General features: G+C 31.4%; 1 protein-coding gene across 1 annotated transcript; it reads right to left on the bottom strand.

Annotated features, from left to right (window-relative positions):
• Positions 1-10,839: 10,839 nt before the first annotated feature.
• On the bottom strand, positions 10,840-12,641 carry LOC118037810 (NDR1/HIN1-like protein 26). The gene is made up of 2 exons (XM_035043920.2): positions 11,821-12,641; positions 10,840-11,616 (listed from the first exon to the last, which is right to left on the bottom strand). Exon 1 carries the CDS (start codon positions 12,484-12,486, stop codon positions 11,854-11,856), a length of 633 nt encoding a protein of 210 aa, XP_034899811.1. The 5' UTR covers positions 12,487-12,641; the 3' UTR covers positions 10,840-11,616; positions 11,821-11,853.
• Positions 12,642-14,973: the final 2,332 nt, after the last annotated feature.

Here is a 14,973-nt window from a genome sequence, read left to right as displayed (position 1 = left end):
TATTTTGTTTTATTTATTAAAGGTGAAGTAGTTTTTTTTTTTTTTTTTAAAGTTTAGTTTGTATATAATTTTTTATATTTGGGTTAAACTTATTTTTTTTTTATTATTGTGATCACATGGTATCAATGAAACTCTAGGCTCTTTTTCTATTATTTTTCTATTTCTTTTTATTTTTTTAAATTGTTTAATATGATATCAAAGCATAGTTTCATGGAACGAGAATTAATCTTAAACATAGCTTTCACAAATCTAATTTTAAGAAGATATTTGTTTGGTTTCTACAATATAGTATTTCGTTTTCTTTTCTTTTGCGTTCTAGTTTTCTTTGTTTGTTGATTATGGCTACTGAAAAAGATAATTTGCTTCAGTCTGTGAGCGTAAGTTTGGATGGAAAGAAATATTCGTATTGAAGTTATGTGATGAGAAATTTTTTTAAAGGTAAAATAATGAGGGGATATGTTAGTGGAACTTCTATGATATATAAGAATACTGATGAGGGTTATGTTACTTTGATATATATATATATATATATAGAAGTAAACAATGCAAAGATTATTACTTGGATTAACAATTATTTTGAACATTCCATAGGTATACAGTTGGTGAAGTATGAGACAACAAAGAAGATTTGAGATCATCAGCAAAGATTATTCACACAATCAAATTTTGGAAAGCAATATCAATTAAAGAATGACATACGACCTCTTCATCAGGAAAATATAAATATACAGGAGTTTTATTCTGCCATGACAGATCTTTGGGATTAATTGGCTCTTATAGAATCAGCAAAATTAAAGGCATGTAATGATTATATTACTTGTAGAGAGCAACAACGATTGATACATTTTTTTAACAGTGTTTCACAATGATTTTAAAGGACTTAGAGGTTCAATTTTGCATCATTCTCCATTACCTTTTGTTGACTTAATTGTCAGTGAGTTATTAGCTGAAAAAATACATCTTTAGTCTTATTCTGAAAAGAGAATTCTTTTTACTTCTAATCCTTATATGCTAACAGTACCTTCTAAATCATTCTCTAATACTTAGAATACAAATTACATAAGGGTTGCCTTTGATGAGTGCAGTTTCTATAAACAGAAATGTCATTAAAAGGCTTAATATCTCAAGTTAAGACAGTAGAATTAAGCTTAGAAGTTTGGCTGCCAGTTACAATCTAATGCGTATAGACCATCTAAGAGCTACAAACCATCACACCATAATATAGCAACAACAGTTTCATCAGGTTCTTTCACCGATCCTAGCATTCTGGTTGAACAATTTCAAAAGTTTCTCTCATTACAGTCAGAACCTATGTCCGCTTCTTTTTTTTTAGGTTAGTTGCCTCATAGTTCTTCAAGTATGTTATATTCTGAATGAGTCTTGGATTTTGGTGCTTCACATCATATATCTCTAGATTTTTCATATTTTGCTTTTGTGTCCTCTTCACCTTCTATTCCTATCATGACTGTTGATGGCACTCGCATGCCCTTAGCAGCTGTTAATTATAGTCACACATCACTTGTTTTTCTCTAATGTTTATTTTATTCTGAAACTCACATCATGTGATTTTAGTGATTATTTAGTTTTTTTTTTATGTGTATAGATTTGTAGTTTTAAAAGTTGATCAAGATAGCTCATAGGTAGAAAGGAATATATATTTTAGATGAGTTAAAAGTATCGGCTGCTACTGCTGCTACTAGTGTTGATTTGCCTTCTTTTCATTTGAGTCCTTCTTCTTCTAGTTTTTATTTATGACATTCTCATTTAGGTTATGTTTCATCTTCTCATTTAAGATTTTTGGCATTCACAGGAGCTTTATGAAATTTACAAACTTGTGATATTTTTTATTGTAATGGATGCAGACTAATAAAATTTTCCGCTTTACTTTTTAATCAAAGTATTTCTATTTTTTTCTTTTTCATTTGATTTGATTCATTCTGATGTATAAGAATCTTCTTCTATTATCATAAAAGGAGGGTCTTGATGTTAATTTTTTTTTTGATGATCATACTTATTATTATTGGTTTATTTAATGAAACATTGTTCTAAATTTTTTGAGATATATAAAGCTTTTTAAGCTCTTGTTAAAACTCAACATTATGCTATTATCAAATGTTTTAGGTATGATTTGGGTGAGAAATACACCTCTAATAGATTTTATGAGTTGCTTACCTTAGATGGAACCATTCACCAAATTTCATATATAGATACTCTTGAGCAAAATAGCGTGCTAAAAGAAAACATATGTACATTGTTGAAACTAGTTGTTCTTTCTTGTTGTCTACTTTTGTTCCTAGTGTGTTTTAGGGAGAAGCTGTTCTTCCTACTATAGGTCTACATAATACAATTCTATCTTCTCATATTTCAAGTTTTTCTTATTTTAAAAAGTTATATAGGTATGCCCTTGATTATTTGTTCTTTAGAGTTTTTTATTGTACTTGTTTTATTCTTCATCCTCATATAGAACACAATAAATTTCCCTTTCAATCTATTATTCGTGTCTTTCTTGATTATGGTGAAGGTAAAAAGATGTATTGTTGTTTTGATTTAATGACTCAAAAACTTTATGTGTCTCGTCATATTGTCTTTCTCAAGCATACACCTTAACTACTCATAACTTGACTAGATCCGATCTTATTCATATGAATCTTTTTTTATAAGGATTCTGATAGTTTATCATCTCATGTTCTCTACGATATTTCTTGGGTTTTGAGGTAGTCTATTCACCTAGAGATTATATCTCATTTCTTAGTCAAAATATGTTGCAGATATTCTTGAGCAGGCTAAACTTACTGATAATAAGATTGTAGATACTCCTATTAAGGTTAACACAAAGTATTTTTTTTTTTTCTGATGGTTTACCTTTGTCAGATCCTACTTTATATTATACTATTATTGAGAGCTTGATATATCTCACTATTACTAATCCATATATTGCATATGTTGTTCATGTTGTTAGTGAGTTTGTTGCTTCTCCTACTACCATTTATTGGGCAGGTGTTCTTTGTATTTTGGATATCTTCGAGGTACAATCTTTTAGAGTCTTTTACTTATATCCACCTCTTTCTTAGAGTTGTGTGCATATTCTAATGCTAATAATGATAGTGATCTCACAAATCGCAAGTTTGTTACTAGTTTCTGTATCTTTTTAGGTTATTCTCTTATTTCTTGGAATAATAAGAAACAATCAATTGTTTCTCAATCTTCAAAATCCTCAATCACCAAATATAGTGCTATGAAATCTACTACCAAATAGATTATTTGGTTATTTGGTTATTTGCAGATATGTAAGTTTTTCATTTCTCATCCCACTCCTATATATTGTGACAACCAGAGTTTTATTCAGATTGCTCACAATTTGTTTTTTCATGAACGAACTAAGCACATTGAGATCGATTGTCATCTTACTCGCCATCATCTCAAGCATGACATTATTACTTTGTCTTTTGTTTCTTTTTCTTTGTAGATTGGAAATTTATTTACTAAGTCGCATTTTATTTCCCGTTTTCATTTTCTTGTTGGCAAACTATTAATGCTTATAGCTGTCGCATCTTGAATTTGAGGAGAGATGTTAAGAAACATATGGTTATTTTGTTTTATTTATTAAGGGTAGAATAATATTTTTATTTTTTTTTAGATTAATCTATATATAATCTCTTTGTATTTATGTTAAATATATTCCTTTAGATTATTGTGATCATACAGTATCAATGAAACCCTAACCTCCTCCTCTCTTATTTTTATATTTCTCTTTATTTTTTTAGATTGTTTAACAGAGTTTAGTCCGTTGTGAGAAAAAAAGAAAAAAATAAGGATGAGTAGTTTGGGTTGGGTATAGTTAAGTGGTATTTGTATATTGGTGAGAAGGTGCTAGGATGAGCCCTCTCTAAGAGTGAGGTAATTTTAAATTTTATATGTTTTTTAAATGCACATTTGTTTTGGAAAAAAAATTAATGGTTTTTTTAGAATTTTTGATGAATTTGGTTTTCAATGTTAATATATATATATATATATATATATATATTAATTTGTACAATGAATCTTTTCTTTTTGTTTATGAATGGTAGGTGATCATTCATGGAGTGTATTTGGAAGCAGTGGAGAAATTGTAAGGAGAAGCTAAATCTATAATATGATAATCCATAGAAGATAATGAAGACTTTTTAAGAATTTTTAAAAAATATAGTTGTGGTTGCTTTTCAAAGTATTTTTTACTTGGAAATATATTAAAATAATATTTTTTTAATTTTTTAAAAATTATTTTTAATATCAACACATTAAAATGATTTAAAATATTTAAAAAATATTAATTTAAAATAAAAAAAATATTTTTTTTTTTAAATTACGCAAAATCAGAAAAACAAATAGTAGCAAATGTGAATAGGTACTATCTGAGACTCAATTGCTATCCTCTTGACAAGTACGGGCTAGCTTAGAAAAACAAACTTTGATGTTTCTGGACTGTACAGTAACTGCAATGGACAACTTATATCTTGTTCTTATGAACCACACGTGGGAAAGAAAAACTCCAGATGTCGGATCTCAAAATCCAGCACTAAACGAGTACTATTCTGGATTTCTCAATCTCGGGCAACCATCCAAAAATAAAAGAGCAACGTCTGCTTTGGGCCAGAGAACCACTTTCAGATCTCCATCCCCACCACACTTTACTAGCCAGCTAGGTTGCTTTTGTCTCACTTTTCATGATTTTAACTTGCAGTCAACATCAGATTGATGTTTTTCACTGCCAAAACCATGTCTAGATTTTCATTAAACTGGCAGATAGATGCATAGTCTAGACAAACGTTACATGCTCGACAATCCAATTAACACTAGATAGATTAAATTGTTAAAGAATTATTTCAATTTTTAAATTTTAATTTTTAAATAAAATTTGATGATACAATTTATATTATTTTTTAATAAAAATAAAAATCAAATCATTGTACAACCTGGAAATACTATTAATAACAACAATGAAGAAATAAATTAATTCTTAGTTAGGTTATTTCTTATGGTATGTTGAATGTCAAACAACTTTTTTTAAATATTAAAAATTAATGTTTAGATTATGAAGAAATTTTTTAATATTATCATTAAAACTCTCATCTCAACTTTGTATTTTTTTTGAATTATATAAAAAAAAAAAAACACTCAATAACTTAGGCAAAACTAGTATTAAGATGTTTTGTAAATTTTATGTATTGTTTTCGAAATAAAAATTTATTATGATCTTAAAAGCAAATTTAAAATGAAACATTTATTATAATATTTTGTTCCTGTTTATATATATATATATATATATATATATATATATATATATAGCTACCGCATATATAAATTTTTCTTTGTAAAATTAGGTGACAAATGAATATTATCTGTTCTTCTAGAATAAAGCTACCACAAATTTAATTTTAAGCTGTTTTTATTTAAAGACATCTAAAAAATTTCTCGACCCAAATAAACTAATTTATAATATTAAATAACCTAATAGTGAGTTGAAAAAAAAATCATTCTAAATTTATAAAACTTTCCAAACTAAATTTACAATTTCAGGTAAGGTAAAGGCTAAAGAACACCAAAACTCATCTCTTGTTAAATGAAATCATTTGACAACAATATCAATTTTTTTCATAGCCGTAATCAATTTCAACCGATCATTTTTTTTCTCTCTTGTCATTTTCAAGTAAATTTTTCTCTCTTATCTCTAACTTAGTGACTAAAAAATAATAAAAAAAACTTTTAGACCAAAATAAAATTTTTCATCAATGTGAGATGAACCATGTATTTTCTTTGTATTTTATATTTTAATCCCCTATTTTTATATTTTTTTTATTTGTACCATAATTTCAAGCCTAATTTTTTATAATTTGGCTTTAGAAGGGCTTGAATGAAAGGAAAAAAAAGTTTGAAAAAAAAATCACTTACTTTAACTAATTATATGAACATTGAACCAAATAAGTTGACACCCTAACTTTTTTAAATATATTAAGTAATTTAATTTAATTAACAATATATTAACTATAAACTAAAAGAGGAGGGGTTTTATTGTACCCTCCTCACACATCATTATTTATTTGAATAATGTTTTGCTTCTTCTTTTTTTCTTTGATTGTTTTTTCAACTAATTTTTTTTTTTTTCATTTTTTAGTATTAAATTTGGTTTTTATTGAGTTATCATACTCTTATAACATGAATCACTGATTTAGCAAGTTAACTTAGTTTGATAAGTTTACCCAATTGATTTAATTTTATTTTTTTTAATTAATTTTTTTTTCAATTTCATCATTTAATATTGGATTGATTGAAAATTAGACTCCATGATTTGTTTTGTTTTAACTTTCTATCATGTTATTTAAGTCTTATGACATAGGAATAGTGTTTTACGAGTTAAACTCAATTTGTTTTTTTTGTGTCATATTTTGTTTAATTAATTTTTTTTTTCAATTTCATCATTCAACATTGGGATGGTTAGGAATTGAGCTTCATACTATTTTTTTTAATTTCTTTTCTATAGTGATATCTTGGTCTCATGATTAAGGTTAAAAGTTCTAGCATTTTAACCTCGATTAAATTGAGTTATGTTATTGTTTTTTTTTTCTAAAATTTATTTCAGGCCTCATGGCCCAGATTACAAGTCCTTCAACATTGAATTTGTTTTTTTATTGGGTTGGCCAAGTCTCATGACCCAGATCGCGGATTTAACAAGTTAACTTGATTAACTTAGTTATTATTATTTTTAATTGATTTTTTTTTTCTCAATTTTATCATTTAATATTTTTGATTGAGAATTAAACTTCATGATTTATTTTAGTTTGCTTTTTATTAAGTTATCACAACCTCATGACCCAACAATAGTGCTTAATGGGTTAACCCGAGTTTTACTTTAATTTTTGTCATTTTTTAATTATAAATTTTATCATTTAACATTAGATTTGATAAGGATGATTAGAATTTGAGCTTCGTAATTTATTTTAAATATGCTTTCTATGAGGTTATCTTAGTTTTATGAACAAAGTGTAAAATTGGTAAGTTAACCCGGAAATTAAATAAAGTCATTTTTTTTTATATGAGGTTATCTTGGACTAATGATTAGGGTCATGAGTTTGGCAGATTAACTCAGGTTATTTTTTATGTTATTTTTAATTGGTTTATTTTTTTTAATATCATCCTTCAACAATGAAATTATTGTGGATTGAAATTCATAATTTGTTTTGATTAATTTGTTTTTCATAGGGTTACATCACTCTTATGATCCGAGTTATGATTTTGACAGTTAACTCATGTCACTTTTTTAATTGATTTTTTTTTTATTTCGTCCTTTTAATATTGAGTTGATTGAAAGTTAAATTTTATAATTTATTTTGAATTTGCTTTATATGAGGTTATTATAGTTTCAAAATCCAAGTCATAAATTTAATATATTAACTCGAATTGATTCAAATTAATTTAATATATTGTTATCTTAATATTAAAAAAATATAATCTTAAATTTTTTTAGTCAAATTATATTTTTATAAATTGTAAATATTATTTTTGGACCCGCAAAATCATCTTGATTATATCAAATCAACCTTCACTCCATTTAAATTATTTTAACAAAAAAAAATAGCAATATCTAATTTTTTTTTTTTTTTTTTATGGTTAAGAAAAATTTAACCCAACAACCTACACCATATCAATTGTTGATATTCCAGTGTAAAAAGTTCTTTTTTGTGGTATTTAACTTAAAGCCGCCTGCACAGCAAATAGCTATCAACGAGGGATTCCAACTCCCTCCAATTAAGTAATTTCCCTATAAAAAATAAAATAGAATTGATTAATGATTATGTAAATCAAATCAATCATACTTTTTTAAAATAATAATTACATGATTTTTTTCTACCAAACTAATCATCATATTATAATAAAATTAGATCAAATGACGACTCATAAGGGCCTACCTAGATTTCACGCGCAAGTATAATTACAGTAGGTGTGCTGCGGAGCTCTGTCATCTTCCTGGAAGCCGCACACATGCCAGGCAGCAAAAATTGAAGGGTGCCCATCTTAGCACCCACTCTTTAATTTATAATAATTTGCTGTCTTTTTTCATCTTTTGTTACTGCTTTTAATTAGGAATATCGATACAAAAGTCCTTTCTTCTGGAATCCCGTATACAAGCTTGCCGGCAAGCAATGTTGATAAATTTACTTTAAAATTTATGCACTTTTTATTTTGAAAAAAACTAAAATTCACTTTAAAATTATCTTCATCTCTCTACTCAAATATGTTTTTATCACTTTTATATCTATCATTTATGTCTTAAGACACTAACTAAACATAATCTAAGGCTCCATCACACAAAACTCCTTCCAGATAAATTGCCTATCACTTATTTAAGACTTTTTCTGGATGCTAATCTTACAAAACTTTCAACTTGGAAGCCAGTCATCAATAAAATCAGAACACGACTTAGATTATGGAAAACAAGACTGTTAAGCATGACTGGTAGGGTTTGTCTTCTAGAAACAATCATATGTACACTCCCCATCTACTATATGTCTGTTTTTCTAATGCTAAAAGGTGTTGCTCAAATTATATCTTCTATCCATCGAAGGTTTCTATAAGCTGGTGTCTCCGATACAAGAAAGATTTGTAAGGTATCTTGGAAAGTGGTTGCGAGAGATAAGGCAAGAGGAGGTCTAGGTGTGGGTTCTTTACAGAGAAAAAAACAAGGCTTTGTTATTTAAGTGGCTATGGTAGCTAGGAGACTCCAATTCTGGAGGGTGGTAGGACATTATCAAACACAAGTATAACCCTTCTTATGTCAATGGCCTTCCAGTTTTCAGTGCTACATTATCACAGCCATGGAAAGGCATATACTCCATTATTAACTTTGATTCGACAGCTTCAACTATCTTGAATAATGAGTGCTATTTCAAGGTGGGTAATGGGAAAACCATAAAATTCTAGACAGATAAATGGCTACAGGTAGGGACTTTTCAATCTTGTTTCCTACGACTTTATAAAGTATTAAAATCCAAAACGGCGACACTAGCTAGTAGAAATGGGAGACTTTAGGGAAGATTCATAGCACTAGGACTTTAGATGGAATCAGAGGTTAAGATCTTCAGATTAGACACAACTTCAACAGCTTGTTGTCCTATTAGATAGGGCCAACCTGAGTGCACACAAAGAGGATTTAAGGCAATGTGCAGCTGAATGCGCTAGACAATAGACTGTCAAGTCGTGCTCCCTTTAAGATTGAAATGTTCTTAGATTATTCAGAGTATTCGTATACAAAGCAGAGTATTCATATTATACATTCAATTTCACTAAACTGATATGGAATGAATTTGCTCCCTCTAAGATTGAAATGTTCTTGTGGCTTTTACTCCTACATTGAATATGTACAAGGGATTTTCTCGTATGGAGGCGATTGCTTACTCTCAGTCAAACAACTTGCCCTATTTACAACATTGGCATAGAGAATGTGAATCAACTTTTTCTTTATTGTTAAGCATATTTGGAAACGTTTTATGAATTGGTTGGGTATTAGTTAGTGCATGCCAGAGTCTATTGATCAAGTTGTTTTGCAATAGAGTGTTCCATAAAAGGTTGATTCCAGCGACAAACACTTGCAATATTGTCTTATGGGGTTTTGTGGAACACTTGGAGTGCAAGAAATAAACTGATTTTTGAAAATATCATGTCAGTTCGGAATACGATGTTTGAGTTTTTTCTTCATCGTTTGTCTCTCGGGTTGAAAGCTATGGATGCAAATTTCTCATATACTGAGAATGATCTATTTAGAAGCCCAAAGAGTGGACAAATAGGTGATGATCCATAATTTTTACAATTCAAATCTTTTTTGTGTAAATATTTTGCATTCCTCCTTTATCTTTGCAAATCAATGCTTTCACTTGTACTTTTAATAACTTTTTTCTAACTGGGACACCATTGTCTCAATGGTAGACCTGTCTTTGAAAACAAAAACACCTCGACTATTATAAAAAATAAATAAATAAATAAGAAGAGAAGATACATGGATTGAATTAAAGAATGATGGGATTGGAATAGATGCCAATTTTTGAGCTGAAAAGCTTATCAACTCAATATAATCAAAATACTTGCTTCACGTGAACCACACTCTACATCTTAGTTGAGCTTGTGCTGCATTTAACCCTGTTAAAATGCTGTTCTTCTTCAACAAGTTCTCAAGGTATACGAGGTTGAAAGCAGCTAGCTTCTGAAATCATATTGAAAAGGCTCATCACTTTTGAAAATTGTGGCAATAGACGTTTCTCTTTCTTAGGTAAGAGAAATAGTAATGGAATTTTTTACTTTTTTTTTCACCACAACATCAATTGTTAGTCACAAAATGGCTTTGACTGTTTGATAGCGAGCTCTCATATAGCTGTGAAGATTAGACCTTGCCAATAAAAGGTACCAAAAGGCTGAAGATGTGCAATATAAAAGGTGGTCGCACATGCATGTTCTTTCTTTATGCCCTCGTCCTTCGAATTTATATGAGTATATTCCTGCCTTTACATGCAGTAGTTTGGCCTCTGGTGTGAACACATTTTAGCTTTGGTTTACTATTTTACTTCGATAGCTTGAACTATTTTTGGGCTAATTGCTTAAAAAATACGCTCAACCTTTGATGAAAAGGAAATATGATTTGGATTCCAAAATTGCTGAAGTCCTTCAATCCAAAAAAGCGTCCACTATTAAGTTTAAAACATGACACATGTTCTTGTGATCGCATGTTAATTTGGGGAGTACTGTCTTAGAACACATGCCATGTTTTAATTGACTAATATGTGGCTAAATTTAATAAACATACAACAATTCGGATGAGAAAACAATATTATATATTGATAAATAAATAAATAAATACACGACCAGAATCAGAATAAAAATAGGTTAGAAATTAACTTTCTGTGTTGACCCGAAAGTTCACAGTATTTTTTAAATCTATTTGCCTTATTTCTGGAGACAGGAGAGGTGGGATAAGACGGGTAAGCATCTGGAATCTGGAATTTTATTCTTCACTTGCAGCAGCAGATGTGTATATAATGTTTTTAGGGCTTTTGGAGACAGAAAATTCCATGACCTGGAATTAGTATGTTCCTTAGTAAAAACCTTGGTACGTATATTCATTAGCATACAGATTCAGTAGTAGTATGGTTTGAAAGGCAGACAGAAGAAAGTTAATTTGAGAGAAAAGATTCCAGAAATCTAATGGTCATAGGGACCCAGGAGCATTCGTGGCTAGATTAATGTTATCCTGTGAGCACTAAAGCTGAAGGATTGACGTGGAAATTTCATTCATGGCAAAGGCAGCAAGTAAATCTCCTGCCTTCATCTCCTTTTCTCCTCAGATTCTCATCTCTATCAGTCCCACTCCATTTCTTTCTGCTCAGAGAACATTCAGAGAAGCAAAGCTGAAACACTCAAACAAATAAAGCGTACCCAACACCAACTTTAGGTGCGAGGAACTTATCATGAATCCATTGATTTCTGCCGCTTCCGTTATTGCCGCTGCGTTGCCAAGAACCCCTCAACATCATCTTCAACCCAAAAAAACCCACCTCAAAAGGATCTCTGGAATCCTGCCCTTTCAATCTCCAACTATCACATGCCAAGCAAAATCGAAGTTGCCACGATAAAAGATAGAAGTGCATGCATAATCCACAAGGTTTCATTAATTAATTAATACTGTCATCTTAACTGTAGTCTTAGCTCGTACTATAATTAATTTACAGCACTTCGGAGAAGCAAAAACATGTAGACCACAAGATTAAATATCTTAGCAAGTAGGACCAAGTAACTCACTAGTAGCTTAGTTTGTTGCTTGGCGGATCTTATTCAGACAGTGGTGGAGCATGCAGTCCCTTGCTTTGAACTCAAAGGTCCTGTTGGAAGAGTAGGTCCAAGAGCCATAACTGCAAGGCAATTAACATTGATTCGGTATCTGCCTGAAACCCAAGTCCCTACCTTCCACCTGATCCTTCCATTAGCCCTTAGATTTAGAACTAGTTTTCCAGCAGTCTGATCACGCCCCACTTCGTAATTGAAGGATGGAGCCACAGGCAATCCAGTTCCAACTAAAGATGTTGTTAATAGATTGCTATCCTGATGTCCTTGGTAGAATGGAGGAAGGGGGGAGTCAACAGTTATCTGCTGACCCTTGTAGGCAGCATAAACTTGTAACTCGTCGTAGTAAATGCCGACTTTTTGATTCGGGTTCTTGGAAAGTAGGGTAAGTTGGATAGAGGAGTTAAGAAGGTTAGGAGCTGAGAGGCTGAGTTGGTAGATATCAGCCTCTTTGAGAGAGAACTCAGGTTTGGCAGGGCGCAGGATAAGCCAGATGAGCAATATTAGTGAGAGAAGTGTGGTGAAGAATGCCGAGAAGGCAAAGAAAAGCTTCTTGGATAGCTTGTTGACGTTTAGTCCTCGCTTGGCACAGTGTTTTGGAGATTCTATGGAGACGAGAGACATTTGCAGTAGGGAGGCAAAGAAGAGGGAGAGGGAAGGGCAGAGGATGATGAGAAGAGGAGGTTTACAAGGCTAAGGAAGGCAGATATGATGGGGTTTAATAAAGGGAGCACTGGAAATTACACAAAGCAGCGCTATTACTTTGTTCTGCCATGCTTTTGACTGGTTCGTACGCATAGGAGTTGTCTAGAGATATTTACTTGTAACCTTCTCGAATTCACCCTTAAATCAATGGTTATAAATTCAATTAATATGTAATGCATTCATCTCTCCACCGTTGGATTATTCAATTCAACTAGTGCACCTCCTTTCCCTGAATGTAACGGATCTTATATTGTATAATTCAAGTCATCAAGACAAAGACATGGTGGGGGCAATGCTTTCCTTTTTAGCAAAAGCTTTCTGACTTGTTTGTTTTTCACTGCCTTGAAAGTCAACAGTATTTTCCAATATGAACTTGGAAAAACAAAAAGTGATTGCAATCTCATATTTGTTAGGGTAAGAGGTGGTTGCTTCCACGGTATTAATTCATTTGTCCCCCATAAGATAATTATATCACTAATAGTAATGTCTTTATTTAATCATGTTCCACCAAGAGTTGTTTCATTTTACAATGTCCAGAACAACTCAATGTTGTAGCATTACTAGGGCTATGTGAAGGTGGTCTTTTTCCAGGTCTCTGTCACCTTTAAAAAATCTACAGCTTCTCCTACAATTCCTACCACAAGAGCTATTATTTTCAGTTCCTGTGTTACTTGTGGGCAACAATCCCGGTATCTGAGATCTGGAACCTCTATCAACATTGTAATTATCAACAGGCTTTACTTTTCAGGTTCATATTATATGTATGCTTTTACAAGGGAAGGATCATGTAGCTAACATGATGATTGACAAGATGGGATACGTTGGAAACATTATAATGATAATTGTAAGGAAAGTAAGGCTTTTAAAAGAGCAAGACTATAGTGTAGTAGCCAGTAGCTTTAATTTCTTGTGGAGTAGTGGAGAAAAGTGTGTGAGTAATAATGCATTGGCCTGGTGGGTGGTGGCTTCTCCGTAACTCTCTCTCTTTACTTGCTCAACTTGTGTACGTTCTAGTAAAGGGCTAAAATCTAACTAATTTGTTGAAAATGAAATTTAGATTCAAGGACAATAAGTTGATGGTGATTAATACAAAAGAGTTTTCAAGTTGTGGGTGTCTTTTGTTTTATTGAGCTGTGCACGGGAAAGAGTTCAAAGAAGAGAAAACACGGAGAATCTCTAAACTAGCTTTTGAGTAGCGGCTGCCATTACTTTTTGCTTAAGAAAAGGGATGGTATAGTAGGATGTTAGTTAAGAAACTATGGTTAGTGTGATGTTTGATGAAATCTCAGCCGTTCGAGCACTCTAACTTGCCATGATCAGGTAAGCCTTGCATGATGAAGCCACGGGACCTCCTAATAAGGATCCTCAAAAGAATATTTCGTGTTAGAAACCATAGACCCTACTTGCAGAACCCACAAGGCATTAGAGGATTGAAATCAAGGGAAAGAGTGGTTTTAGCCTTTTAGGTTCACTTTTGAAAGGCTTTTGTTTGCAGTTTTCGTGTCTTCCAATCAAACAAGAAAGCTAGATGACCCCAGGATCTTAGTGATTTCTCATCTGCTCTTCTTTGCTGGATAAAATTTGCTTATTTTCTTTGTTATAGGACCCATTTTGGACCCATTATTCATTATTTATAACATGAAAGATAAAAAAGAAGTTTGGCTTTATATTTCTTTGATATTTTAGAGACAATTAAAGGATGTGCAGATAAGGCTGGTGATAGTGGCCCTCGTACTAGTTCACTGTTTTGGATTCTCCACAGTATTCACTACGTGTTAGGTGTAATTAATTTTTGTTGCAAAGTGTGGATTAAAAAAAAATATAAATTATAGTTATATTGTAGTTTTTTATAACCCAAATTTTTATTTTTATTTTTTTAAAAAGAGTTTTTAACTAATGATGGAACAAAATATAGTTTCTACGAAGCCTCCTCGCTATCTCTTAAATGCTTCAGAACGGGAGTGTTGCGCTCCAATCCTGCCTGCTTTCCTTGCATTCTTTTCCAGGGTGGGGTAACAATGTTTTGAAAACCATCAATCAGAAAAAGCTAAATGAAGTTCTGATATCATGGCAGTGCCCCGTGAACTGGATTGTTTTAAAGCCCGTGTATTGTTCTACATTTGGCATATACCACTACTTCATCATCCCTTTGAAATACGTCCTATCAGTCAGCCATCATCATCCTTCATAGTGCATTGGCAGGGCCATTCGGCACACCAAAAAATTAAAAAAAAAAAAAAAGTAGAAAAAAAGCAAGCAACCTGAATGGCTCCTGATGCAACTCCTCTCTTTCGAAACTTCACTTTCACCATACCACACACTTCAGGAAAAAGGAGCCTTGTGTGAGATGTAAAACATATTTGAGCCCACGGGAAAACGCATCACTTGTGATCATTGCACTGGTGC

The sequence above is a fragment of the Populus alba genome, chromosome 12 (assembly GCF_005239225.2).
Source record: "Populus alba chromosome 12, ASM523922v2, whole genome shotgun sequence".
NCBI lineage: Eukaryota > Viridiplantae > Streptophyta > Magnoliopsida > Malpighiales > Salicaceae > Populus > Populus alba.
The sequence above is the reverse complement of the archived record's forward strand: the minus strand, read 5'-3'. Positions and strand labels throughout refer to the sequence as shown.

Excerpts from the sequence above, each read along its gene's own strand:
- LOC118037810 (XM_035043920.2), bottom strand. The coding sequence starts at position 12,486 with ATGTCTCTCGTCTCCATAGAATCTCCAAAACACTGTGCCAAGCGAGGA.